Source organism: Daphnia pulicaria, chromosome 4 (genome assembly GCF_021234035.1).
Source record: "Daphnia pulicaria isolate SC F1-1A chromosome 4, SC_F0-13Bv2, whole genome shotgun sequence".
Taxonomy (NCBI): domain Eukaryota; kingdom Metazoa; phylum Arthropoda; class Branchiopoda; order Diplostraca; family Daphniidae; genus Daphnia; species Daphnia pulicaria.
This window is the reverse complement of record NC_060916.1, coordinates 18,673,559-18,684,452: the sequence shown is the minus strand read 5'-3', so window position 1 is coordinate 18,684,452 and position 10,894 is coordinate 18,673,559. Positions and strand designations below refer to the sequence as shown.

General features: G+C 37.3%; 3 protein-coding genes and 3 long non-coding RNA genes across 11 annotated transcripts; 3 read left to right on the top strand and 3 right to left on the bottom strand.

Moving 5' to 3' along the window:
- Positions 1 to 495: 495 nt before the first annotated feature.
- On the top strand, positions 496 to 2,226 carry LOC124337815 (putative leucine-rich repeat-containing protein DDB_G0290503). The gene is made up of 2 exons (XM_046791831.1): positions 496 to 1,152; positions 1,438 to 2,226. Exons 1-2 carry the CDS (start codon positions 496 to 498, stop codon positions 2,224 to 2,226), a joined length of 1,446 nt encoding a protein of 481 aa, XP_046647787.1.
- Positions 2,227 to 2,340: 114 nt separating this feature from the next.
- LOC124337563 (mediator of RNA polymerase II transcription subunit 17-like) lies at positions 2,341 to 5,142 on the bottom strand. The gene is made up of 9 exons (XM_046791592.1): positions 4,899 to 5,142; positions 4,513 to 4,840; positions 4,094 to 4,448; positions 3,808 to 4,022; positions 3,628 to 3,742; positions 3,394 to 3,559; positions 2,979 to 3,288; positions 2,685 to 2,833; positions 2,341 to 2,611 (listed from the first exon to the last, which is right to left on the bottom strand). The coding sequence occupies exons 1-9, from the start codon at positions 5,000 to 5,002 to the stop codon at positions 2,386 to 2,388; spliced, it is 1,968 nt and encodes a 655-aa protein (XP_046647548.1). The 5' UTR covers positions 5,003 to 5,142; the 3' UTR covers positions 2,341 to 2,385.
- Positions 5,121 to 5,640, top strand: LOC124337568. Its single transcript, XR_006917428.1, has 3 exons — positions 5,121 to 5,210; positions 5,267 to 5,424; positions 5,483 to 5,640. It is a non-coding gene; the product is annotated as an uncharacterized LOC124337568 (long non-coding RNA).
- A 166-nt stretch (positions 5,641 to 5,806) lies between these two features.
- Positions 5,807 to 7,793, bottom strand: LOC124337564 (E3 ubiquitin-protein ligase TRAIP-like). Of its 3 annotated transcripts, none has more exons than XM_046791596.1 (4): positions 7,702 to 7,793; positions 7,321 to 7,469; positions 6,280 to 7,258; positions 5,807 to 5,981 (listed from the first exon to the last, which is right to left on the bottom strand). In XM_046791596.1, the coding sequence occupies exons 2-4, from the start codon at positions 7,428 to 7,430 to the stop codon at positions 5,892 to 5,894; spliced, it is 1,179 nt and encodes a 392-aa protein (XP_046647552.1). In that variant the 5' UTR covers positions 7,431 to 7,469; positions 7,702 to 7,793; the 3' UTR covers positions 5,807 to 5,891. The 3 variants fall into 3 exon arrangements, with proteins under 3 accessions (XP_046647552.1, XP_046647551.1, XP_046647549.1); XM_046791595.1 differs by having other exon boundaries at positions 5,807 to 5,983; positions 6,231 to 7,258; positions 7,626 to 7,710; XM_046791593.1 differs by having other exon boundaries at positions 7,626 to 7,710.
- LOC124337566 lies at positions 7,733 to 9,559 on the top strand. 3 transcript variants are annotated; one of them, XR_006917425.1, is made up of 8 exons: positions 7,733 to 7,848; positions 7,930 to 7,968; positions 8,035 to 8,199; positions 8,267 to 8,365; positions 8,434 to 8,859; positions 8,927 to 9,034; positions 9,138 to 9,382; positions 9,453 to 9,559. It is a non-coding gene; the product is annotated as an uncharacterized LOC124337566 (long non-coding RNA). The 3 variants fall into 3 exon arrangements; XR_006917423.1 differs by having other exon boundaries at positions 8,035 to 8,365; XR_006917424.1 differs by having other exon boundaries at positions 7,848 to 7,968; positions 8,035 to 8,365.
- LOC124337567 lies at positions 9,157 to 10,385 on the bottom strand. Of its 2 annotated transcripts, XR_006917427.1 has the most exons (3): positions 10,152 to 10,357; positions 9,782 to 9,955; positions 9,157 to 9,295 (listed from the first exon to the last, which is right to left on the bottom strand). It is a non-coding gene; the product is annotated as an uncharacterized LOC124337567 (long non-coding RNA). The 2 variants fall into 2 exon arrangements; XR_006917426.1 differs by lacking the exon at positions 9,157 to 9,295 and having other exon boundaries at positions 9,636 to 9,955; positions 10,152 to 10,385.
- Between the last annotated feature and the right edge of the window lie 509 nt (positions 10,386 to 10,894).

Genomic DNA, 10,894 nt, shown 5'->3' with positions numbered 1-10,894 from the left:
CAAGTTTTTTTTCAATTGTTTGTCTCTGATGTATCAGTCACCATAAATCATATGTGTAATTAACAAATTTATTGATAACATAAATAAAAAATACGACACACTTCAAATGAATTGATAAAAATATTCGGCTAAACATGTCATCAGTGTTCATCAACGGCGTCCAAATCATACCCTAAATTAACATAGGTTGTAAATGAGCATACACGGCGTTTTAAATTGAAGAGGGTCCCTCAACTCCCTCCCCTTTAATATTTTCCGCGAATTAAATAAAAAGAGGAATTGTTTCAACCGGGTAAAATATGAACAATTCAACAAAAAAAAGTTCCCTTTTTTTTGGAATACTATCATGTCGAGACACCGAAATACGTAACCATGGAGATACATCGCAGTTGACGGTGCGCAGTTGCTACAGCAATAATACTGAACAAGATTGTATAGGTGTGTTTCAAAATTTTGCAGAAAAGGAATTTCCCTTGCGAAAAAACTGATTTTAAAATGGCGAGTTCTGGTAGAGGTAACAATGCGAAAGATTCCAGCAAAAAGGATAAGGTCGCGGATTCCCTCCGAGATGAAATGGAGTTGGTAACAGCAGCTTCACTGGAACTTCAAAAGTTAAAAAGACAGCTTCGCCAAACAAGAACAGACTTGAGTACATCGAAAATTGCAAGTCGCAAGACCATTCAACGTCAATGTAAGGGAATTGAAATGCTTGAGAAAGAGAAAGCGGACTGTGAAGCCAAACTCTCTCTCCTTAAAGCTTCTCAAAAACCTCCTCAAGCAGTACACAAACTAATACAGAAATATCATCAAGCCAATCAACAACTTGAAAATATTCGCCAAGAATTGCAGTCCGCTAAGACAGAACTTCACGATAAGGATAAGAAACGGTTAAACAGGTACAGATCGCCAGTGACTGAAACCACAATAAAGCCAACACAGGACAAGCTTGATCAAGTGATGCTGCAGTACAACAAAATATTGGCAAAAAATGTACAACTTCGGCTACAGCTAGAAGAAATGATGAAGGTGAAAGAAGAATTCATCAGAAATCTAAAACAATTGCAGAATGAACGTAGTCAAGTAAGAATGACGGTAGATCGACTCTACGAAGAAAACACTGCCCTGTTTTTACAGAGAGAAGAATTTCGTTTGGTATGTAATAGTGGCGCTTTCCTTTGGGATTTTTTAAAATTGTTTTTATTAGGACACTGTGGTAATCCAGACTGTACTATTGGTCCACTTTACGTATTACTCCTTTATTATTAGTAAGTTTAACTCACGAGTATAAAGAATAATTGCCAACCAAATAAATAAAAAAACTTGCGTTCCGAAATTTAAAAACGGTTTCAGAATAATGCCATTGGAAAGCGCATACATTTAATTTAATGACTATGTGGCCAAACGTAATATACTAATATTTTACAATTGAATCGAAAGAAATTGAACCTCCTACGGGAAAAATTGGAAACGACACGCATCCAAGGTCAACGGGATCTCCGTGAATACCGTCGATTGCTGAACAATGACGAGAAGCTGAATGTTTTCCTAGAAATGAAAAACCAAGAACGCCCCTGCATTGACCTGACTAATCGCAGTAACGCGCAACAAACAGGCGACGACCATATGGCGATGAAAGTAGTTGAAGAGTGGCGGGAAACTTTGGTTTCTCAATGTGGCCACTGTAATTTCACTGAAATAGTTCAACAATATCTGCACAATTTAGAGCAAGGATACGTGATGTACGGTTTGATTGCTCAAAAGAATAACGAAATTGATCGATTAGAAGATGAAATAAGTGACATGGAGCAGAGTTTGGAACACCATCGGTCCAAAAGCCACCAACAAATGTCTGAACCGATTTCATCAAATTCCATTTTTGAAAACAGGAATTCCTCAAACTCAAGAAGCCCTCGTAAGCAAGAGCAGGAATCAGCTATCGCCTCTCAATTCATCGCAAAGTTCCAAAGCATTTTGAACACTATGGATCTAAAAGTAACGCTATTAACAGATCAAGGAAACCCAATATTTTTCGATTTCCCAAAAGTGATTGAACAGTGTAATTTAGGATGTACGTTGCTAGTAGAACGTACTAATCAACTAGTTGCAAGTGTTACTTCGACTGATAGCAGCTCAAACAAACAGAGATCATGGGATTACCCTGCTATTCCTCCACTGGCAACTTCACGTTCGTCAAACTCGTCCGGTTCACGCGAAAGCCCAAATTAGTAATTTTAAAAAGGTAAACTTTAATCGTGAAACAAATCTCTCGTTGATTTTCGAAAAAAACATGAAATACACATTGAAAATTATGTAGAAAAAAGAATTTCAAATACAGCTGGCAAAAGTACAGATTTTCGAATGTATTCGACACGCAAACTATCTCATTCAATTGGATGGCTGAAGGTAAGTAAGAGATGCCATTAATAGTTCCATTCGGCTGAGAAAATTTCTTCCTTCTAATTTCTCTAGTCGGACTTCTTCGTAGCTAGCGTTCAGTTGTTCCCAACGTACGTCTTTCAACACTTTGTTCTTCTCAATATCAGGACGTGGATATGTGGACAAGTAAACTTGAGGTTGAGCTGCCTGAGGCCCGCAGCGAACACTTAAAACTCTATCAAGGATAAATGCGGATATTTGAGGATCAAAAATATTATTAAAAGAAAAAAAAAAAAATCTCCTTATACCTATTTCCCGATGGAGATGACAAAATACATGACGATGCATTACCAAGTGGTTCGACTGGTCCTAAACCCAAATGTGCTGAACTGCTTACCACGTGCCAGCCGAGGAATCGCGCCAGTGACTGTACTGCGTTGATTTGATGTTGTGAAATCTTAAGAGAAAGAAAATGAAAATAATTTAATGTCGAGATTTCTCCAGTAGTAACGAGAAAGTTTAAACTAAGACATCCTTCTCACAGACTCGAGCTAACGTGTAATTGTTTATCTGGAATATTTAACTTTGTTAATGAAGTTTACCTGGCATAGAATAAGATCACGTAACTCTTGTGGTTCGTACGACATCTGAAGAACACGACCATCACGGCAGATGCATTTCAGAGTTTTTTCTCCAACGTGTACTACCAATGCTGTCCGTTGAAGGGTATCGTAACCATGCGTCATGATAATTATTTTAACACATGAAAGAGTTGGAGAGTTTAGAACGTTCCAGTGTGATATAATAAGGGGGTCACGAATCTCTCGAGCAATAGAGTCGATCACAAACATCGTCCTTAGTCTGAGTACAACATGTTGTCCTTGTCTTATTATCTGTTCAAGTATGTTTTCACTAAAAAAGAAAAGAATTACAATTTTCACAATTACTTCATTAATACATACATATACTTGTAGATCTATAAAGTATATTTGCTTGACTTAGCCAACGGTATCGTACTTTTTTGTCATTGAGAGAAGTTCATCTCTGTCGTAGGCGTGTGGTCCTGCAAGTCGTCGTCGTTTGGTAGGTCCAAGTGGTGCTGATGAAGGATGAGGTACCGGCTGACCAACATTATTCAAGTGCACTTGTCGCAAAAGTTGGTGAAGCGAGTGCTCTAGTATATCTGACCGGCGAATTAAGATAAAAGTGAACAGAGAATACTTACACGAGAAAATCGCACTGTATACTTACAGTTATGATCAACCTTGGCGATTGGAGAAGTAGAATTACTCACTGGCTGGCGTTTCTCGACCCCTACACTTTGAGATGACTGGAAATGAATGGATAGTTGGATACCGGGAAATAACTAGATTAATAATGAAAGAGAATTTAGTTTAAATTAGAAAACTCTTGTAACTTTACAGTACACACCGATGCAGTGATTTGATTACCAACAACCATGTGAGGAATTGCAGCCTGTAGTTGAACTGCTTCTCGCGCTAAATGTGAGAACAACTCTTTACAAAATAATACATTTTGAGCTGCTTCAAGTTTGCCCGTCCAAGGATTTGCATCTCGTGAAGGATCCGAGTGAGTTAGTGAAGCGTGAAGTAAATTAAGGTTGGCTGTGCATAATATATCCTGATCTGAATAGTAATTTTTTAAAAATAAAATGGAGAAAAAAACCTAGAATAAAATAAGTTATTGATTAGCTTACCTTTCTGGATAGTAACTTGGATATAAGCTGTTCCTCCAAGCTCAGTGGGTATGGTAACCTTAATCATTGATGGTTTAGGCAGATTTTCACTAATGGTTTCATTGGATAAACCTGGAACAGGATCTTCAGATTTTGTAACTTCAAAAATACCAGTGTGATAAAATCGAGAGCCTGCTGATTTGTAGCTTAGATCTCCAAGGATAGCATTGCCAATTTTTTTTAGAGTCCAATTTTGCCTCAGCCTCAAAAGCTCAAGGTGAAAATCTTGATTACTTTTAGCTCTGGCTGTATCTGACTGTGATATTTTAAGACGTTCTGCACCATGCAACAAAATATTGGCAGCTGCAGTCAAACCCTAAAAGCATAACAAAATATGTTTGAAATACAACTTAAAGCAGCAACAGATAAGAAACAATTACCCTTTTCTTTGAAAATAATTGAGCAAGTTGTCGTTGATCAGGTTGTTCTTGTTGAACAGGATCCAATACCATGTATCGTTTATCTTTGGCAACTGTAATTACATCAGCAAGTACACACACTTCAGTCAATGCTGAACGCAGTTTATTCCGGACAGAATCCCATGGCCAACTAGAAGCTTGTAGATCTGGTTTTTTAGAATCTTCTTCTACATCTTTTTCTGTGGCACTAGTTATAGGAGGCATTTCTTCATTATCTTCTTCATCATCTCCTTTCATCCAATCTATTTTGTGTGCTTGTTTTGTTAAATTTTCCGACAATGTCAAAGGCCTATTTGAAAAATTTCCATGTAACATATGTCTTTCTGATTAAGTGTAAAAGTACTTACAATTGATACACTTCTTGGCCATCATAAGCAATTTCCTGAATCAAATTTTCTGCAGGTGCCTCAACCGAAACATTAACAGAATTGTTGGCGAATAAATCATCCATGGTGAACTAAATGTAAATCGCGGTACTATAATTTACAATTTAGCTCTTAACTTCAGCCCGACAGCAAATTTTGTTTTTGTTTGTTTCTTATCGGAGTCTGACTCTGAATAACAATTCGGTACAAAGCCGACTGCCCAGTCCCAGTGGTGTCATGTGTCACTCAGTATTTAAGGAAAACCTATTTGCCAGATTTCTAAAAACTTGCCTGGTTAAAAACTTAAAATCGGTAAAAAAAAAATTTAATAATAACTTGTGTTTGTTCAGGCTCTCTCTATAGCAGGGGCAGGGGTATGGAGAGGATTTGTATGATGGATTTGGAGGTCACGCAAAACCCGAAATTTACCCAAAAGGTGCCGGTTCCTCCAGTTCATCACTTTCAGGCACTAAAAAGAAGAGAGGACCAGTCACAATGAAAATTAAAGGTAAACACTGTTTATCATTACTGAAATAGGATATTTAAAAGCTTTTTTTTCTTTACAGGTAAAACGCAGACCACGACATTAGATTACTTTTACTCTCAATAATATACATTGAAGATGTTAATTTGCTGCTAATAGTCTATCCATCAATGTCCTTGTCCAATACAAATTATATTTTGTACAGATTGTCTTAAAATATATAACTGGCATATTTAAAAACAAATTGTCTTTTTTGTATCCTTGTAGAATTAAGTAATCTGCTGTGCTGCATGAACAACAATAGTCAGCTTTTTTTGGCAAAACAATTCTAGAAGTCAAGCATAAATTATGATTTGGTTATAAATTATATTACATTAATTATAAATTTAGGTAATAGATGCAAAGGTAGAATCAAGATTTGTATTTAGAACATTGAGTTTTACACAAAACTTAATCCTCGCGAATTTGAGAAACTACTTTTTGGCCTGGTTCTAGCGGTACTTGGCGACACTCATCGACAAAGCAGTGCTCAGATTGCGTGCGCGCGATTTCTTCATGTTCCTCAAAAACTTGCGATCGACCTGCAAATGATGAGAAACATTAAAACATTAATCTCAACTACCATCTGTTAAACACATGCATGGCACGAAAAGTTCAAGTCAAGTAACTTAGAATGAAGTATACTGATTTTTTGATTTTAGTGAACAGTAATCAATATGGGCTTGGTTTTTAAAGCAAAGAGGAACTACAAAGAACCTTCAAAAGTATACCGCACAACCGATTCTAGTCAATTTGAAATATGTTCCAAATAATGAAATAACTAAGGAAACCTTTGTTGGATGGGCACTAGTTACGGGTATAACCACTAGTTGACGGTACCTGATCGACTTTCATTTTTTTAAACTTCAGGGATTCACCATCGACGGATGCGGATGAACTGCTAGCTTTGCGAGCCTCCTTTCGCTGAGTACTGGAAGTAACTTCTTCTTTATCAGGTTTGCTAAGCTGCATGCTCGAAATATTTTGTGATGACAACATCAATCTAGACGAAGGAACGTTAGAATTTTTCATTCTAAGCGGAACTAATGGAGTAGAAGGGGACGATGGCGTTGTCATGAGAAGATTAGACATTCGAAGGTTGGTCGGAGCAGGGCTCTCATTGATTAGACGAGATGGATAACCACTCGGCGATGAGATCGACTCTGTAAGGGCCTTAAGCTTTTCTTTAAGTTTTGCATTTTCTGCAGTGTATATTTCAATCAATTCTTCTGCCAAGCTTGATTTCTCTTCTTCTTCTTCTTTCTCCTTCAATTCCTTCTTGGTTTGCTGGAGTTCAAGGCGGAAAGTGCTCAGGAGTCGTCGACATTTTCTTAACTCTTCGTCGGCTTTCTGCTTTAGTTGTACTTTAGTATTCAGCTCGGACTGCAGCTCTTCTTCTTGCTTATTCAGGAAAGCGACTCTCTGTTGGAGAATACTTAGTTCGGTTCCCAATTGACGGATGACCAACTCACGATCCAACCTTTCCTTTTCGTACTTGTTAGATTTTTCCTTTAGAGTGACATTCTCTTGCCTAACTTCTCTCAGTTCTTGTTGTACAACTTGAAATTCCAGGGACTGTTCAATCTCAAAATGTGAAGCTTCGTCCTCTAGAAAGACCATCTCTCTCTGAATCTCTAGATTCTCTTGCCTAACTTCTCTCAGTTCTTTTTGTACAACTTGAAATTCCAGGGACGTTTCATCCAGCTTTTGCTGAAGATCTGCAGAGTCTACTTCAACAGAGAAAGCAATATCAAAGAAGATTCTGCCTAGTTTTTCATTTGATGTGGTTTGACGACACGTTGGACAAGATTTCTTGGTACTGTACATTTAAGGAAAAAGATGTTAAGGATATCAACAAGAAAACTCTATTAAAGGTGTTACCCAAGCCATTGTGTGATGCAAGTGTTGTGAAATGTGTGACCACATTGTGGAGCCATGACAACATCAGAGTCACCAAAGAGCTCCTGACAGACATAACACCGGACACGCATTGTGTGGCTTTGTAAACTTAACCAGTAGTTTTTACAAATCTGAAAAGATAATTAATCATGAATAAAAGAAATGAGTTAACCACTCATCAAGGAAATTATTCCAAATTCAATAACACATAAACAAAGTGGGATAACAGACTATGTAGTCTGAGATAAACAAAAACAAAATGTTTAGGTGGAAAAGTTTAACTTTACTTCTCCTTCAACACCACTGAGATATAATAGCCTCATAAATTAGCACCAGAGACAAACGTTTGAACCAAATTCTTACCTAAACAACTTGGTCTCAACACGCCGCGGCGGTACTTACCGCCGCCTGACGGGACAACCACCGCGGCGGTACGTACTGCCGCGGCAAATAATTTCCCCAAGATCACAGCGCCACTCGGTGGCGGCAGGCCGGTAGCTTTTCTTAAAGGTAAACAATAAGTATTGTCTGCTAATTGCTAAAGCTTTGACAAATTAAGCAATATTTCGTACGGTCTTATTGAAACTTAAGTAAGTGCTCTGAAAATGGATCAACCTCCTGAAGACCCAGGTATTTTTCTTACATTTTTTCGAAACGTTATCTGTAAGATGTTTTCAAATTCTTCTGTTCAAACAGATTTAAATGAGTCGAAAAAGAAAGATGAAAAGAACGCCAAAAAGATATTGCAGCGGTTGGGTGAGCCTAATAGAGGTTCAAACCTCAGACAACAATCAAATCTTTCATTTTTCAAGCCCAAAGCTTCTCCCTGTTCTAAAACCCACAAGCCAAACTCTAGTTCATGTAGGTAGATGGCATCAAATCAAATAACAACGTACCTAACAAGATGATTTTCCACCTGCGGATGTAGAAGCTGCTGGTCATCCAGCAGCTGCACGCGTGGAAGGCTTGGACTTGTTTCAGAATGTTACGAATCCAACTGAAACTACTGTTGATGTTGATGAGATGAGTAAGTGTTTCCCAAACTTACTCCTTCCTTATTTAATGCATGTTATTTTCTATTACTATTTGTTTCAGGGTAAAAAATAATGGAAAATGTGATGATTGACATTCAAAAAGCAGCAGACATACAAAATGATGCTTTTACTAAAGTGGTAGAAAAGGAAAGGGAACTCAGGAAAGAAAGACTGAAAGGCAAAGAATGGCAGTCAAGAAATGAAGCTCTTCATGGAGCTTGGACAACAGAAATACGGACTATTTTCGTTAATGCCCAACTCAAGAGGAGAAGTCAGTTTCATAGTGTGTGCACTGTGTGCAAGAAAAGTGGCCGAATCCTCGTATGCTGTTATGATTGTAAGCAACATTTATGCTGGGAATGTGATTATGCATTCCATTTTTTCAATCCACTTCATGCCAGAGTTTATAAAACAAGTAAAAACTACTCAACTGAGCAACTATTACCAACCGAGTTTATGAACGAGTTTGGTCAAAAAATTGAGAAAGGTACTGATATTGTTTGGCCATTTTTGAATTCAGCATTTGTTGTGACTACACTATTTCTTATTTATAGACGTTCCTGTAACTTGCTTCCCTCCTTCCAGGTGTTGGAGTTGTAGCTGGACACTTGTGTATTAAATACCGGAACCAACGATGTTATACTGTTATCACAGTTAAAAAGGTATATACGGACCCATTAAGAAATCATGATTTCTGCGTGCACATGTTGTGCACATACATTTATTGTCAATCGAAAGTCTTTACAAATATCTGCATTTTCTTAGGAAGGTTCGATTTAAAGTCTGCCAGTTTCAGCTGCACTTCTTGCGTGTAGGGAGGCCCTCGATGAAGAGTACGTTTATTCAGAATGGCTACCAGGCAAACCAGGAAAGGATAAGGAAGAACCTGCTAATCTCTTTTTTGATGAACATCTTTTGGATACCTGTACGAAATTCAAAACAATACTCCTGGAACATCACAAGAAATGTTTCTGAGAAGTCTTTCTCAAATGTCTACTCAAAATGGCCAGGTAATCTTAAATTTAACTGAACTGATTTAGCAAACAATAACCTTAATATATGATTTTTTATCCTTGTCAGCCAAGTTACATCAATCCAATTCTGTTTTTTAAAGCCTATGATGAGAATAATCTAATGAAGTGCATTCATCTCGTTCAGTTCTTACAATAATAAATCAGTGAACAATTCTTATGGTTTAAATTTTGTCTATTTTTTAACAAGTAATCACACCTTGGTTGTCTCTTAACATGAAAACTGCTTTCATTAAGTGAAAAAGTTATATATTTTGATTTATCAAGTCAGCAATGTTTTAGGAAAGGGTAAAAATATGTAAGACTATCATACTACTTCAGAACTGTGCCTCTGAGGAAGGAATTCTGCTTGTATAAGATGCATATCTTGTAACTTACAAAAGTTGTTTAGAAAGATAAGAACCATTCTTCAAGCGTATAATCTAGCTTGAACTGCCATGCAACAGGAGAAAAGTGTCTGCCGAATGACCATGAGGTGTGCTGACTTGAGCGAAGATGGATGAGGATGGAATAGTCTGGTCTCTTAGCTGTAGGATTATAACTTTCCAATGCCTAATAATTATAAGAAAATACATATATATTACATCTGCTTCTGTTATGTTAATATTTTCAATGTTGACTGGCTTTATCTTTATTGACCTGACTATAAAAGCAGGTTTCAATCAGTATCAGCAGATTGAAAATTAGCAAAATTTAAAAGTTATCTAATACATTAGAGAATTAAATATTCCTGACCTTGTATAATTACCTGTTACTTTGTATTCTTCCTAATAGTTAACGTTGAACTTACGGTATGCTACAAATCATACTCAAAATGAAAATGAAAACAGAAAAAAATCACATAATAACACTCCAAAAAAATATGTCTTTATTGTTATGGTACGTCAAGTAGGATTTCCCATCTAGCCATAAACAAAAAAAATGAAAATGAAAGTATCCCTAAACACACCGGAGAGGAGGGAAAATCATCGGCTTAACACGAGCCGAAGTCCGGCTGAGTGTCGACTACCATCCGTAAGGGGAGTACGAGTGTTTTTCTTCACAGGAAAGGCGAAAAAACTTTATCGCAGTTTTCTGCCCGAGGCACATTTTTTACGCGCATAATTTCATTTTTATATTTTTTGAGAGATAATTACACGCCAATTCATTTTCTGAACACAGAATTTTTCTATCTTCAATCGATCACATGCAATTAATTTCGCAAGATTTTACCACCTGGTACGAACTCATGCGCTAAACAGCCCCGACTGTGGGCCCACGGCCGCCGCCATCGTTGAATGAAAGCCGTTGGGGACGGAATTTTTTTTCAGTTTTTTCTTAATAATTATAACTTTAAACATGTTTAGATACAAAAATACGAAGACCAAAACTCGCTAAGAAGAACGGTTTTCAAGATATGACGTAAATTTGGGATTTTTTTTTGTACGGCACTTGCCATTAAAGACCGGCGGGGGGAATGGGGCTTCGTCCCGACTACCTGAGTCCCGACGA

Bases quoted from the DNA above. Each gene is read 5' to 3' on its own strand.
- LOC124337564 (XM_046791593.1), bottom strand. From the start codon at position 7,661: ATGAGGCTATTATATCTCAGTGGTGTTGAAGGAGAA. The intron at 7,470-7,625 runs GTAAAGTTAAAC...TTATCTTTTCAG, and splicing joins TCAGTGGTGTTGAAGGAGAA to ATTTGTAAAAACTACTGGTT. The intron at 5,982-6,279 runs GTACCGTCAACT...CATCATTTGCAG, and splicing joins AAAAAATGAAAGTCGATCAG to GTCGATCGCAAGTTTTTGAG.
- LOC124337815 (XM_046791831.1), top strand. From the start codon at position 496: ATGGCGAGTTCTGGTAGAGGTAACAATGCGAAAGATTCCAGCAAAAAG. The intron at 1,153-1,437 runs GTATGTAATAGT...TTGAATCGAAAG, and splicing joins AGAGAGAAGAATTTCGTTTG to AAATTGAACCTCCTACGGGA.
- LOC124337563 (XM_046791592.1), bottom strand. From the start codon at position 5,002: ATGGATGATTTATTCGCCAACAATTCTGTTAATGTTTCGGTTGAGGCA. The intron at 4,449-4,512 runs GTAATTGTTTCT...TTATGCTTTTAG, and splicing joins AATTATTTTCAAAGAAAAGG to GGTTTGACTGCAGCTGCCAA. The intron at 3,743-3,807 runs GTGTGTACTGTA...TTATTAATCTAG, and splicing joins GTAATCAAATCACTGCATCG to TTATTTCCCGGTATCCAACT.